Here is a 14,625-nt window from a genome sequence, read left to right as displayed (position 1 = left end):
TCCCACCATAAGGGTACAAAAGAGCAAGTAAGAATGATTGGACGTAGAAGTTGCCACCTAAAGGAATTGGCATTCTTCAGCCACTGTTTAATCTAGAGACTTTAGTGAGACACCATCATCAATTTCCAAATATCTAATACGGTTGCAGAGATAAAGGGAATAAATTGTCTATATATGAGGCAGAGGAAGAAGCAGCGATTCAAATTGCAGCAATAAGCGTTCAGGTAACAGATCAGAAAAACGTTTTAGGTAATGACTTAATAAAAAAAGAGGTCTTAATAACACAGACCAGGCAAATGATTGCTAAAGATCAATGGAAGTGTGATATGTGTACATGTAGAGGGAGTATTTTACTTTATATATTTTATTTGCACACGTATATAGACACAGAGAGCAACCCAGTGACCTATGAAATCTCTTCCAGTCTATTCATATGTACAAGCTTCCATAAAAAGCTTGCAGTACAAGTGAAAAAACAGATCATTTAACATACTTCTCCCCTGATGGAAACGTTACTTCAGTGGAGTCCAACTCACAGCTTACAAACAGCACATTGGCCATAGAACCTTCAGCATTGCTCACAAGCACCAGAAATTAAAAAGCTGAAACCAGGCCAACAGAACAAGCAGGTATAACAAACACTGTCTGTAAAATGTTTGACATTCTGAATTACTACCTACCAGCCAGGAAACAATAGGGAGAATGGTATTACCTAGACTCTTGTTTACTGGTGTATCAAGCACCAAATTTACATCAAGTATCAACACCACATAAACCATACTGGTTCCAGTCTTCACCAGCCACAGTATTAGTAACAGATTGGCTCACAGAGGGCTGCTTATGCAGATATCTACAAGGTCTTCTATTCTACTCCTGCTATTGCACAAAGTTCAGAATTATCTCGTGAAAGCTGAAAATCAGTATCACCACTATGAAAAACAGACACAACCAATGAAAAGATGCCTCAGAACCAGACCATGCTGGTCATCTACCTTTTAAGGGCAAAGAAATAGTGCTCACAAACTATACAAGCTGCATGTAAGCTTTCCACCTGCTCCCACTCTCAAAAGCATGCTTTCTTTGGCCACTTAAATCCATGCATTTTGGGAACTTAAACTTCAATTAATTTAAAACACAGACCAGGTGAGTAAGGGACAGATTGAAAGAGCATCTCAAAATTATCCTCACAAGTACGCGCAGTAAGCTTGCACGAGGCCTAAACATTCAGAGGAAGGAATAAAACTGTATTGCCCATTTACCTGGAGTTGGATTTTACATATTTAAAATTTCCAAGTGACAAAACCAGAACAAAGGGGTTGGAAGGGACCTCTGGAGATCCATCACTTCAGCTTTTAGCAGGTTGCACAGGAAAGCATCCAGGAGGGTGAGAGACTCCAGAGGAGACACCACAGCACGGCCTCTCAGGGCAGCCTGTTCCAATGCTCTGCCACTCCCACAGCAAATCAGTTTTTTTTCTCACGATCAGATGGAACGTTGCAGTTTGTGCCCATTGCTCCTTGTCCTGTCGCTGGGCACCACCAAAAAGAGCCCAGCCCTATCCTCTCAGCACCTGCCCATTAGATACCTGTAAGCATTAAGAAGCTGCCTTTTCAGTCTTGCCTTCTCTTCCCTGTGCTGAACAGCTCCAGGTCTCTCAGCCTTTGAAACCTACATCTTTTGTTTGGGAGGAAAACAGCCACCACACAGTTTTTCCAGTTGTTTGGGGTATTTTTTGTTCGGTCGGTTTTCACACGTGAGACGCGTTTTGCAGTACCAGCAGCCCCCACTAGAGGGAGGAACACTTGCACCACAGGCTTTTTGACGTTTTGCCGTACAGCAGCAGGGGGGAGAGGGCGGCCGCTACACAAAAGGGCGTTAAGAAAAGCTTCAGCAGAGAGATGTTTCCTTACAGTGAACACGAAGCAGCGGCAGCCACAACTGCAAGCTCTGCGGCCTCTGAGCGGCGGAGGTGCCCAGAGCCCACCCTGCTGCTCTCCGCCCCTCACACACTTGCTGCGTGCTTTCCTAGCTCTGATAACGCTACTCAGCTAAGCGCTTTCGGACTAGTAGAAAAAGGCTCAAAACCATGTTTAAGAATTAAGAGGTCCCTGCAGAGCCATTTCGGAATCCGAGAAGCCACAACACCAACCCCACAGCAGCTCCACCACCTGAGGGCCACCTTTGCCCGCCCAGCAGCTCTTAATCGCTTTTCCCGCCCAACAGCCCGTGTCCCCGCCCCTCCGCGCGAGAGGTGCGTGCCACGCGGCGGCCTGGCCTTCTGCTATTCGGTGAGGGAGCTGTCCATCGAACGACAGGTAGCGCGCGAGGACCAATCAGACGCGCCTGTCGGGCCGAGCTCTGGCGCTCGGGTGGAAGCAGTGAGGAGCGGTGTTGGTGAGGAACGGGGGGGGGGCGGTCGGCCGCGGCCTCGCTTCAGGGCACGGCTCGCGGCCCCCGTCTCTCGCGGATCCGCGGGCGGATGCCTCGGCCCGCCGGCCGCCAAGAGGTCCCACCGGCCGCGGGAAGTGGCAGGAAGCGGCAGGCCGCCGGCAGCCCCGCGTTCTGTTCCGCTCTCCCGAGCGCGTTGTGCGGAGGTGGTTCGGAGCCGCCTCCGCGGCCGTGCTCGGCGCAGCGGCGGCGGCCGTGCGGAGACGCAGCGGGCGGTGCGCCCGTGCTCGCAGGAGCGGTGCCGGCCGCAGCGCGCTCCCGTCTGGGCTCGGGGCGCCGCCCTGCCCGCTCGGAGGCGCGCCGCCGCCTGGGCCGTGTCAGCGCTTCTGGCCTCCGGCAGGAAGCGAGCGGGCTGCGGCCGGGCACGCGGCTCTGAAGTACGGACCGACGTTTGGCTTAGGGACAGAAATGGGGAGAAGGCACGGCGGAGGCAAAGAGAAGCGAGGGTGGGGCTACCGCAGGCGCTGCCACCGCCCCCCTCGGCACCTGAGATCCGACGGCAGTCATTGGAGCCGCAGGCGAGTGCGGGCCGGGCTGGCCTCGTTTCCTTCTCATTTATTTTAAGCTGTAAAGAGTTACCGTGCTTTCGAGATGGGCTTTTCCTTTAAGCACGGGTCTCGGTAACACGTCCAGAATTCATCTTTTTTCTGGAAAGAGTTAGAGGCAGACAGGATCAGTAACTGTCTCTAACGTTTTAGCAATAGTTAAGCCTTATAAGATACTGTTATCTCTAGTGTTCATTAGAGGTTTTAAGCTGAATACTTTCACTGTTCCTTTTCCATTGGTTAGTGTATGGTGATATGGCATATGGTGTGCTTATCACAGACCTGAAAAATAGTGCTGTGTAAATATGACTAACAAACTGTTTTAAAGAGGCTCTGTGCAAGAGACGTGTAAGAAAATTGTGAGTCTGACTTGAAGGCAATACTACTTTTTTTTTTTTTTTTTTTTTTTAAGGCCTGAAGAGGAGGAAGCACAAAGCCCAGTGAGTGCAGGCCCCAGCTACAGTGGACATCCTTCTTCTTCCAGTTCAACACAGAACTCTGCAGTTCCAGGTAAGAGATGCCATTTACAGGTCAAAAACCAGCATCTGTATGTTGACTGTATGAAAAACAGAGTAGTGGGTGTGCTAATAGTATGGTGTTAGAGGATGAATATAAGCAGGAAAGTTCACAGGAAAAGATAATATCTGAAAAGGTGATCAAAAAAGATGTAGTAAGTGAAAATCTGGAAAGCAGAACAAAATACACTTTTGGCCCACAAATCCATCTTTTATGTGAAAACTTGTGTGCTTAGCCAAGCTGATATAAACTGAAAAGAAGTATTTGTTTCTCTTAAAATCAATGTTAGGGAAGAATACTAACTTTGTTTCTTTTGTATATATACTTTGAAGGTGTTATAAAATACATCTTCAGTAAAAATATTAAATAAGCAAAGAAAATAAGGCAGTATGTAACAAATGTATAACGTAGATTGAATTATCCAGCCTTTTTAAAGATGTGTTTGTCTTCTACTTTGGGGAAAAAAACAAATGCATTTCTGAGCCTTCAGTACATTTGTCATCTCTAAGATGTAAAATCTGGTTAAATGACCTGTTCATCCACTATTAGAGAGTCAGCTGGCAGAACCAGACTTGATACAGTAGCAGTGCCACTAAAGATGATGCCCCATTTGCACTCTGGTTTTCTGACTCATTAAACATCCCCAGGAAAAGCCGAGCCTGTAGGAACTTGAGTACCTCCACAACAGGGGAGTCCTGAAACACTGCTGGCTCTTAGCAACAGTCAAAGCCAGAGTGTAAGGCTATCTTTTTTGTATATCACCCTTTTCTGATCAAGAGTTTGTGAGCCTGTTGGGAAGTAGTACATATAATCTAAAACATGTATTGCTATGTGAGCTGATTCCATGTACTAAAGCGGTGTGCTTTTGCCCACCTCACTGATAACAGTCACTATATATATATATATATATATATATATATATATATATATATATTTTTTTTTTTTTTTTTTTTTTTTTTTGAGGTAAATACATACTGGTTGTTTGTTGCCAACCTGTAAGGGATGATGACAGTGAGCTGAATTGCAAGTAACATCAAACACAATTTGTAGTAGTAGATAAAGTTTTAAATAAAAATTCTTGAAGACCTTAATGTTCACCTTTTCTGAAGTAAAATTCTTTGTCTTGAGACAGCATACTGTTATCTTGCCTCTGTCCTCAGTTCCTCTTCAGGAGGAGCCCCTGTATATTGTCTAATTGTACTCTTATATCAATATCTCTCCTTGGTGGTGAAGAAAAAATGGTTGGTTCTGGGCAGGGAATTGTTTTGTATTTGGTTTGGGTGACACTTAGTTGCCTTGTTTGTTTGAGACCACCCTAAGTAGCCATAACCTAGAGCAGCCCCTCATGATTGATTCATAAAGAAAGGTCATTTTTGTTATACAGCAAAACCTTCCTGCTTCTCTGAAGTGTGAAGTCTGTGTGAAATTCACTTTGGTCAGTGGTAGCATCCCTTCTGCATCTGTGTAGCAGCATTGTAGTTGCCAACCAGAAACTTTTTTCCTTTAAGGAGATGCCATCTGTTCCCAGTAAGCATAGCATCCATGGCACCAACAGGGGGCAAGAACTACGAACTGTGTGACTGACATTTCCATGAGGATATAGGATGTCAAAGAGTAATGAATAAACTTGGTTGTCTGTCTGATTTTTTTTTCTTTTTATTTTTGGCACTTTAAGAACTGCCAGGATTTTACTATGACCCAGAAAAAAACCGCTATTTTCGCCTCCTGCCTGGACATAACAACTACAACCCGCTCACCAAGGAGAGCATTCAGTACAAGGCTATGGAGAGTAAGAGACTGAAACTCTTAGAAGAGGAAGAACAACAAAAGAGGGTATGTTCTGAAAAAGATTGTAATCGGCCTTTAGCATGCTCTGTCTTGGGACAGACGAACTGAAGCCCTTCAGTTTTTTCCAATGGTACAATCCCATAAGCTATGTGAAGAAACAGAAGTTTCTTTTTGCTGAGAATTTGTAGCTCTTGAAATCTCTTGGTTGGTTTTTTTCCACGCAGGAAGGAAAGCAAGTCACTAAACAGACAAACAAAAAAGCTTGTAAAGAGGTGAACTCTCAGAATAGCAAGTGGTCTAACAGCACTTCAGTCATGACATTGGGTGCCTGGTTTTAAATCCCTGCTTTGAATTAGCAAAGTGGGATGTCATTTGTAGGTTTTCTGTACTTTTGTATGCCTAAACCATGAGGAAAATATTTGTTATTCTATAACTCTGCACAGCTCTCTGTCCTTTGCTCTCCCTAGTATTTCTGAGGTGTTCATATGAAATCTTAGAAAGGGATGAATGGAAAAGTTGTTTCACACTGCTGTAAGACACTGTATAATCAGTGAACATTAAGATGTTATAATTATGAAATAAAAGAGAAAGCTTGGCAAAGCAGATAACGATAACAAAAAGAGAATAGATGGAAAGCTTACCTGTATCCTGGACTCACAAAACTCCAGAAGAGATCATTTCCCACTGGTAGCCAGCTCTTAAATGGGTCTAGGAGAGGTGGAGCCTGGCTCCACCCCTTCCGGCAGCACAGGTGAATTGCCTTCAGCTGTGCTCCCATGGCTGACTCATTGCTCGCCTCAGGTGATCAATCAGAGCTTCAGGCTGTGACTCAGCAGTTCTCACACAGACATGCAGTTAGTGGTAGTCCTGCAGTAATAGAGTTTTGCTATGTAATCAGACTTAGTGTGTTAGAGTGAAAGTGATTTCACACCATAAGGTGATACTGTTGATGGTATGAAGTAAAAAAAGAGCTATCTGTACTTCAGCAGACCTGGGAGATGGTGCTGGAATGTGCTTTGTAGACCTGAAACATTATTATACATAGGCTAGAGGAAAAAGTTACCCAAATATCCCAAACATCAAAGACCCACAGCCATGTTTGAATCATAAACAAGCCAAAAACTGAGTACATTTTCATCCTATTCTATTCCAGAAAACAACAAGGGCTGGACTGAACTCATCTGTGCTGTTACAGAAAAGGCAGCTAGGTTTGCTCAGCTCCACAAGTTATTGCAGGTAGAATGATTTGAATTGTCTTCTGTTTGCTGTATCAAGTACTGCTGTCAGTACAACCATTGCTGTCAGTTTTGTTTGTTTGTTTGCAATTCTCACTTTTCCACTAAGGACAGGGTGACATTATTTATACTGACAACAAAGCAGTATTTTTTAATAATCCAATTTCTAAAGTGATGAGAATTCTAATGTGAAAGATGCTTCCCAGTCTCAGATGCCAGGGGTTTAAAACTTCCCATTTTTTTTTTTAGTATTTGCTCTGTTGCTACGTTGTTCTGTTTGAATACAGTATAGCATTTCTTTGGATCAATGCCCTGGACTGACAGGGACATTTTCCCCTGGGTTAGAATCTGTGTTCAGATTCGGTAACAATGTAGGAAGCAAGTTAGGGGCTTGCTATGTGTCTGCTACTGAAGGTGTGCGGAGGTTCTCAGTGATGGGGTGAAATACCATGGATGTGGAATGTGCTGTACTGTTTCGTGGGATATATAAATGAAATTGCAGCATGCTACTTTTCAGGCATTTTATCTTCTGTGATTAAAGAAGCAGTTCTAGCTGTCTTATCCAGAATTCTTTTCATTGGCATTTAACCTAGGCTTACCCAAGTTCTTTCTCTCCTTCCTCACCGACTGTTTTACAGGCTGGTCCATGAACTAAAAGTGAACTGCATGCAGAGGAGGAAGATAGAAATTCACAGTCCAGATTCCTCAGTTGCTGGAACCAACAATTTTAAAATAATTGTGGTATGTTACAAGAACTGATACATCTTTAAAAAGGTTAAAAAGAGCCTGTCTTCAGTGAAGATTGAGAATCTTTTAATCAAGCCTCATGGGTGAAATTTGCTTTCAAATCTGCCTTGTCCCCATTGTGTCAGTTCTCAAAATATGAGCTAAGTAGTTTTGAACAGGTAGGAAGAGACTGTTCCTTTCCTAGAGAGGAAAATGATGAAAAGATTGGATATGTAAGTGATTTTTGGAGCTGAACAGTGTATTCTATTGGGAATAAACAGGAATCAAGTGAATAATTACTGCAGTGGCTTTTTGAATGGGAAAATTAGGAAAATAAAAGAGGAATCGGGGGAGTAACCATTTTGTGGTCTAGAGATTTTGTATAATCATCAGTAATGATTTTACATCTCATGCTATAAAGGCAGTTTCTACTGTTTTTGGTTGCAGTGTGTATACAGGAAAGATCAATGGAGCAAGTAGCTTCCATTTGTCCATGTAGAAAGATCTGCAGGAGGGAGAAACAGAGCACTGCATAGATAAGCTGAAGCCAAAAGGGAGCTGGAAACCTACTGTCACAAATAAAAGTTGAAGTACAGCACCATCATTTTGTTGTGATTTGATCCTACCCAAGGAGAATCTCCACAGTTGTGTGGTGTAGCAGAATTGCATATCCACTTTTTATAAGATTTCCTTCTTTCTTTAAGTGCTCTACTGATACCAGTCTGTGCTTAATAACCAGAGCAAGTGTCTGGTATAATCGGAAAGACTGTATATTGTTGGCTAAGGATGAAATATTTTCTTACTGATATTTTTTCTTTGCATTCTAAAAAGAGGCATGGACTGCTGTTTTAAAGACGAATAGAAAGTTGATGTTGTTGCTGGCATCAGAATTAGCACATTTCTTCCTGACAAAAATGCAGCCACCTCGAGCCATCGTTTTCAGTCAGTTTCCACTAAGTGCAACAGTGCTTCTGTTTTACAGGCAGACGTTGCTTGTGAGCGGATATTTACTGTGAACGACGTGGAGCATGGAGGATGTAAATACGGTATCATCAACCTCAGCGGTTTGGGGAAGGAGTCTCTCACTGTGGAGATGTATGACAACCTCTACTTCACCAACCGCAAAGTACTGTGTTCTGTTCCTGCTTCCTTCAGTTGTCACATTCACAAACACTATTGCTGGGGAGGCACAGGTGAAAAGCATGAGGGCTGGGAAAGGGTTTAGTAGGAGGGAATGGAAGAATCTAGCAGTGTGATGTTTGGATAAACACAAAATTGCAGTAGACTCGTCTCTGATAGTCTGAGTACCAGCAGTAGTTCTCCAGAATGCTGTGCTACTATTGGAACAGAAGACCACACTGAAGTACCACCTTCCAAAGATAGTGCTTACTTCAGAGTTGTGTGTAGCCACAGCTGACAAAACTGTGTTGAGAAAGACACAGATTTATATGCTTCTTTCTTAAAGATAATTTTGGAAAAATGTATTTTTCCCTGAACAGGAAGAATATTTAGAATAGACTTTGATAATCTCTTCATGTTCAGATCTTTTAAGGATGATCCTTTAAATAATAGGATGTGCTTGATGGCTCAGTCTGTATCTGGACGGACATCTCAATGCTTCCCTCTCTCCTGTGCATCTAAGAGGAGTATAAGGCTAAAATGAAGTATCTGTATGTCACTGCTGTGCTATTTCGTGGGCTATGGAAGTGTGCCCACTGCAGTTTCACATCATCTTTGCATGGAAATACCCATTCATGAATTGAGTATGAGGTCTACAAAAATAGCATGTCTTCTTGTGTCTGAAGGTGAATTCTGTGTGCTGGGCATCATTGACTCATCCAGACTCTCATGTTTTATATCCTTTTAAAAAAGCAAAATTTCAGTTCTGTTTTGACTATCCTGCACAGAGCAGTTGACTTTCAGGAAGACCTCTTATGTAGTAACTGTAAAACTATTGCTTTCTGGAAAACAGGGAAATTTTAAAAAGATTGGAAGTTGCTGCATGTTGTGAGACAGATGCATGGTGCTGTTCCAGATGTGTGTAGTATTGTTCCCGTGCAGTAAAAGGCAAAAGACTGCTTTCCCTGCCCTGGAGACTTGCCAGCCCATTAATTGTACAGGTGCCAAATCAAAAGTGGTCTAATGGTTAGAAATTGATTGGGCAACAACAAAAGAGATTTATGGCAACTAACTTTCTCTTCTAAGAAGAGGAACATTCTGAAGCAGGTTTGGTTGGTTTCTGTTGTAAACCATCCTCATATTGATTGGGGGAAGATGAAAATGGCAGGAATTCATTGGCACTGTGCTCTGCAACTTTGAGAACACGTTCTGCAGATTTGTCTCAAAAGGAAGGCTGATGGTACAGTAGAGGAAGCAGCAGTGGACAAAGCAGAGTCACAGAAGAGAGGAACGAAAGGGGATTTAAAAGTGGGAGATGGCAGGCAACAGAAATACTATTAAAGTGCCATTAAAAGTGGCCAGTAAAAGAGAAAAAGAAAAAAAAAGCTTACACCTATGTCATGGCTTATGGGAAAAGCGACACAGTTCAGAACTGGTCCAGAAGGTGGCAAGAATTCATCAGCTTGCTTAGAGATGGTTAGGAGTTGGGGACAGTTAGCTTAATCAGTGTTTTCCCCTACTCACCTCACAGATTTAACCAGCCAAATTTGAAAAGCAGCTTTCAAAACCAGTTTATGCCTGGTATAATTTTTATGAAGTGTTTAATGAAATCTAAATTGACTCTTGAATCCTTAATATGTGTACTGCTTTCTCAAACCCATCTCCATGCAGAACATTTCTGTATCAGTGCAGTGTTATCAGCATGTAAAGATGGAAAGAATGATCCATGTAGGTCCTGCAGGTTTTTCCTATCTGTAGAAAGATGCCTTAGTATCTCTCTCAGCTTATCTTTCTGGTAGTGAAGGTACAAAATCTAAAATTGGAGATCTTCCTAGCTCATTCCTATGAAAGAAAGGAGTGTCAAGACCTAATTGTAAAGTGTAAGGCACAATAACATTCTTGGAAGATGTTAAAAAAGGGAAAGTATTGAGAGTTACAGCTGTATCAGACCATCTTACCCTTCCCAGCTATAAATACTATGCAGCCTTTTCCATTTTAGGAAGAAATCTTTGTTTTCCTTAACTCACTCCAGCACGCTGTGTCTCATGGGAATTGCAGAAACTCCAGGCTGTGCCAGTCTGCTTCCAGCATCATTGTTCAGCAGCACTAATCCAGGTAGGGTGTTGTTTGGTTTTTTTTCCCCAGTTTTGAATAACAGGATGTGCAAAGAGTACAAATCATGTCCACATTTCAGTAGTTGATAGGACTGTTGTGTTATCATAAAAATGTAGCAGAATAAGAAACAAACAGATTAAATAACTTACCTTGATAATTAACAGACAGTATTCAAAGCTCTAGTTTATTTTTAACTGCTGCTGATGTAGTACTTGAGTTTGGCATGAGAACACCTTACTTGAAAGTAAACATTTGAGATTATTCATTTGAGTAGCTTGGCCTTTAACTAACACACAGAAGCTGCACACAAGAAATACTCAGATTTCCTTATAGACTATCCAGTGTCATTGCAGGATACTTCATCGTAGTAGCCACTCGAGCATGCTCAGTAGATTAATCATAGGTGGAAAGCTGGTAGAAGTCTCATCCCATGGCTCCTTGTACAGTACTAAACATCATTCTTAGTTGTGTGTAAGCATGACTCGTTTAGAGAATCCTATCTTTATAGAACAAAATTATTCTATGTTCTTGGGGGCAGCAGCAGTGCTGATACCTTCAGAACATACTGTACAGTCATCTAACCTGGTGTCCTATTCAGACATGATCAGTTAAGTTTGTACAGATTAGATGTGTGTCTGTGCTAGAAGAGTATGGACCCATTTTAAATGTGTAATGTTATGCTATTTATGGAGCCTTGGGGAAAAGAATAAAGGAGGGATGGGGGAAATGATGCATAGAGTTGGTGTGAACTTGAAAAGTCACTAAAGATGGATGGCTACTAGGCCAGTGTGTGCTCTGTAAAATATTTTAAAGCCTGCACAAATCAGGTGCCCCTAGTTATGCTCAAGTTCTTCTGTCTAGTATTTTCTGCTGACTGTTTTAGGTATTTCTAAGGGTCTTGCCTCACCACAATCTCCTGAATTCTTGTTTTAAGGGAATATTTCTAAATAGATAGTGTGAGCAAAGTAGAACTTAAGCCATCTGAAACATGGTTTTAGACATGTCTCCTGTTCTGCCTGATATCTGTAAGGTTGTGGCAGACGTGCCGTAGGAGTGTTTAGTGTAAAAGTGCTATGAAAGTGTTATTTTTCTCTTCCCTTTTTTCCTGCTATGAAGACTTTAACAGTCTCTCAGATGTGTATATAGACAGATAGAGTGTAAATACTAAGCTTGCAATCATGAAATCCCACTTTTGTTTCCTACATCTTGAGTAGCACAGGGATATTAATGTTGATTCTGCTTCTAATTGTAATGTTTAAAGTAATGTCCAGAGAAGCTTTCTGTGTTATCCTGTCCTTACATTTCATGGATGTTCCACGTGTGGTTAATTACTCCTAGGAGATCGACCTGGAATGCTGTGCAACTTCAAGATATCTACGGCCTGGTCCTGTGCTTGGTGCCTGAATCCACAAGCAGACAACTGCTTCAGCACAGGTGATCTGCAGGGCTAGCAACCACTTCTATCTCTGGCAAAGACTTCTTGCATAAATCTCCCACCTGCTACTCAAATCATAACTAAACAAATATAACATCTCCCTTAGGCCTGACACGACGAGTTCTTGTGACCAACGTAGTGACAGGGCACCGACAGACATTTGGAACCAGCAGTGATGTCTTGGCACAACAGTTTGCCACCCAGGTACAAAGAAACATACACCCTTTTTTTTTTTTTCTTTTTCAGAGCACTGATATTAGTGGTCTTTGTGTACTGTCTGTGGTAAGACTCATCACGTTGTACAGAAGGTTATGACTACAATTATTGTTCCTTAAGGGAGGTGATATGGTCCTATGCTGGCACACAGTGTAACAGCAATGAAAAAATAACTGATTTCAGTCTGTGGCAGCAGGCTAATTTTTGTTAAATATTCATAGATAAAAAGGAAATGATGAAAGTAGAAAGTGCACAGCAATCATGCACTGTAGGAGTGTTTTGTTTTTGCCAAATGACCTGATTTCATTAACACTCAGTTTATTGTCTTCATCAAGAAGAAAACAGCTATAAAATTCTAACTGACTTGTAAACAAAGACTTAGGGGGAGGGGTCCAATTGGAACATGAGAATTCCAGTTCTTATTCTGCTGTTACGTTAGAGAAAGTTCCTGCTAACATTGCTGAACTTTTACAACAGAGATAAATAAGTGAGGTTTGAACAGAGCTAATGAGTTAGCTAAAAAAATGATGTACTAAAAATTCTTATCCTTAGTGCCTGCATTAATGATTTCACAAATGCACCAGAAAGCACAAAACCTTGACATAAGTAATTTCTGCAGAACTTGTACGTCCTTTCTTGTGTTGCATACACCTCTTTCTCTTGGATTCTGCCAGACCCCAATGCTGTACAATGGCTGCCGTTCAGGTGAAATTTTCAGCATTGATGTACGTCAACGCAACCGAAAGGGCCAGAACTGGAAAGCAATTCGTCTCTTCCATGACTCAGCAGTTACATCTATTCGCCTTCTCAAGGCAGAACACTACCTTATGGCATCAGATATGGCTGGAAAGGTACAGTTTTATCATCTTTAGGGTATACTGTTCTTTTTCGTATCTGGGCAATAACTGAGTGCTTACCTCAGTCCTGAAGATGGAAGATGCTGGTTCTTTGCAGAGTAGTGTGGTACTGAGTGGTAGTTCCCTGCTTGGGTCACTGCTCCTCACTACTAAGATCCAGTTATTTACCAACAGTTGAGTGATCTCTATTCTGTTAACATGCTCTTTGGAACAATTTCTTTAACTTGCAGATAAAACTGTGGGATCTGAGAACAGCAAAGTGTGTGAAACAGTATGAAGGTCATCACAATGAATATGCTATTCTCCCTTTGCATGTAAATGAGGAGGAAGGACTTTTTACAGCAGGTGCGTTGACTTTTTCTCCTTTACTTATAAGTGCAGGGCAGTGATTTTTTTTTTAAATCCCAGAGGAGTGTTTCTTATCTACAGATGTTGGAAGTTGTAGAGCTGGTAATTCTTTAAAATTCCACAGAAATTTACCTTTAGATGTACTATAATCAGCTACAAAATCTAAAATAAGATGTTACAGATGCACACCTACTGTAATCATTCCCGTGGTGCTCTCAACTGCTTTATCCTTAAAGTCCCTTTATTCTTTTCCCAGTGTAGTTTAAGAGTAGAGAAGAAAATACTTCAAAATGAAGGTCAGAGAAGCAATGTATTAACATAATACTCAAAGCAGTATTTTTATACAGAGACTAAAGACCATAAATAGGTTTCTTTGATGCTGAAGTGTGTCAATGGACTAAAGCTTGTAAGGAGAACTCCCTGTAAATTGTCTCACTTGGGCTTGTTATGAATATATGCAGCTGCAGGTTTTTTTTTTTTTTCCAAAAAGGAAACATAATAAAAGAAACAAAATCCCTAAATACTTTTTTTTCTTCATACTTTGACTAGGTTTCTTAAGGTAACTTTAAACATGATCTATTCTCCTTGGATTTCTCAGTAAGTGATGGAATAATAAGAGTAATTCAATAATTTTAACAAGCTGAGTTTTTCCCCACTTTGTTTTGCTCAGGAGTTTAATAATAAGGAAAGCACTCTTAGCATACCTTTTATTGCCTAATAGGAAATACATATTTTTTTCCTCTTTGCCTGTAAGATATGTCAAAACAGTCAAGTATTTTCCCCCCATATGCTACTTCAGTCACTGTGATGAAAATCTTGCAGCCATAGAAATTATTTCTGGTGTGATGCTGACCACTGATGTCCTTCCTTTCCAGTTGGTCAGGATTGCTACACCAGAATTTGGAGTCTTCAAGATGCCTCTCTGCTTAGAACCATTCCTTCTCCCCACCCATCCTCCAAAGATGCTATTCCCAGTGTGGTGTTTTCTTCGAGACTTGGAGGTAGACGAGGAGTTCCTGGCTTGCTCATGGCTGTCAAACAGGATCTTTACCACTTCTCCTATAACTGACACCACTGATACTCTCTTCTGACCCAGTATATAATGCTGCTAGCCTATACCTGACTTGGGAATGTTTACGCACATGTTGTTGCATAACTACATGCCACGTTTGCATCTGCTTTACCTGAGAAATTCCAAATTTCTGTCAGCAGGTTTGGCAAATCTTGCTGTATACATCTCAGGCATTTAGTTAATAAAAGCTGAATGCTGATTAATA

At 41.7% G+C, this 14,625-nt stretch overlaps 1 protein-coding gene across 2 annotated transcripts; it reads left to right on the top strand.

Annotated features, from left to right (window-relative positions):
- Positions 1 to 2,344: 2,344 nt before the first annotated feature.
- On the top strand, positions 2,345 to 14,625 carry DCAF4 (DDB1 and CUL4 associated factor 4). Of its 2 annotated transcripts, XM_048948031.1 has the most exons (14): positions 2,376 to 2,394; positions 2,849 to 2,966; positions 3,406 to 3,503; positions 5,185 to 5,342; positions 6,451 to 6,533; positions 7,171 to 7,273; positions 8,241 to 8,384; positions 9,064 to 9,113; positions 10,413 to 10,492; positions 11,831 to 11,926; positions 12,034 to 12,131; positions 12,818 to 12,994; positions 13,231 to 13,345; positions 14,224 to 14,625. In XM_048948031.1, exons 2-14 carry the CDS (start codon positions 2,857 to 2,859, stop codon positions 14,415 to 14,417), a joined length of 1,506 nt encoding a protein of 501 aa, XP_048803988.1. In that variant the 5' UTR covers positions 2,376 to 2,394; positions 2,849 to 2,856; the 3' UTR covers positions 14,418 to 14,625. The 2 variants fall into 2 exon arrangements, with proteins under 2 accessions (XP_048803989.1, XP_048803988.1); XM_048948032.1 differs by lacking the exon at positions 2,849 to 2,966 and having other exon boundaries at positions 2,345 to 2,394.

Source organism: Lagopus muta, chromosome 6, assembly GCF_023343835.1.
Source record: "Lagopus muta isolate bLagMut1 chromosome 6, bLagMut1 primary, whole genome shotgun sequence".
Lineage (NCBI taxonomy): Eukaryota > Metazoa > Chordata > Aves > Galliformes > Phasianidae > Lagopus > Lagopus muta.
This window is presented reverse-complemented; position numbering and strand designations above follow the sequence as displayed.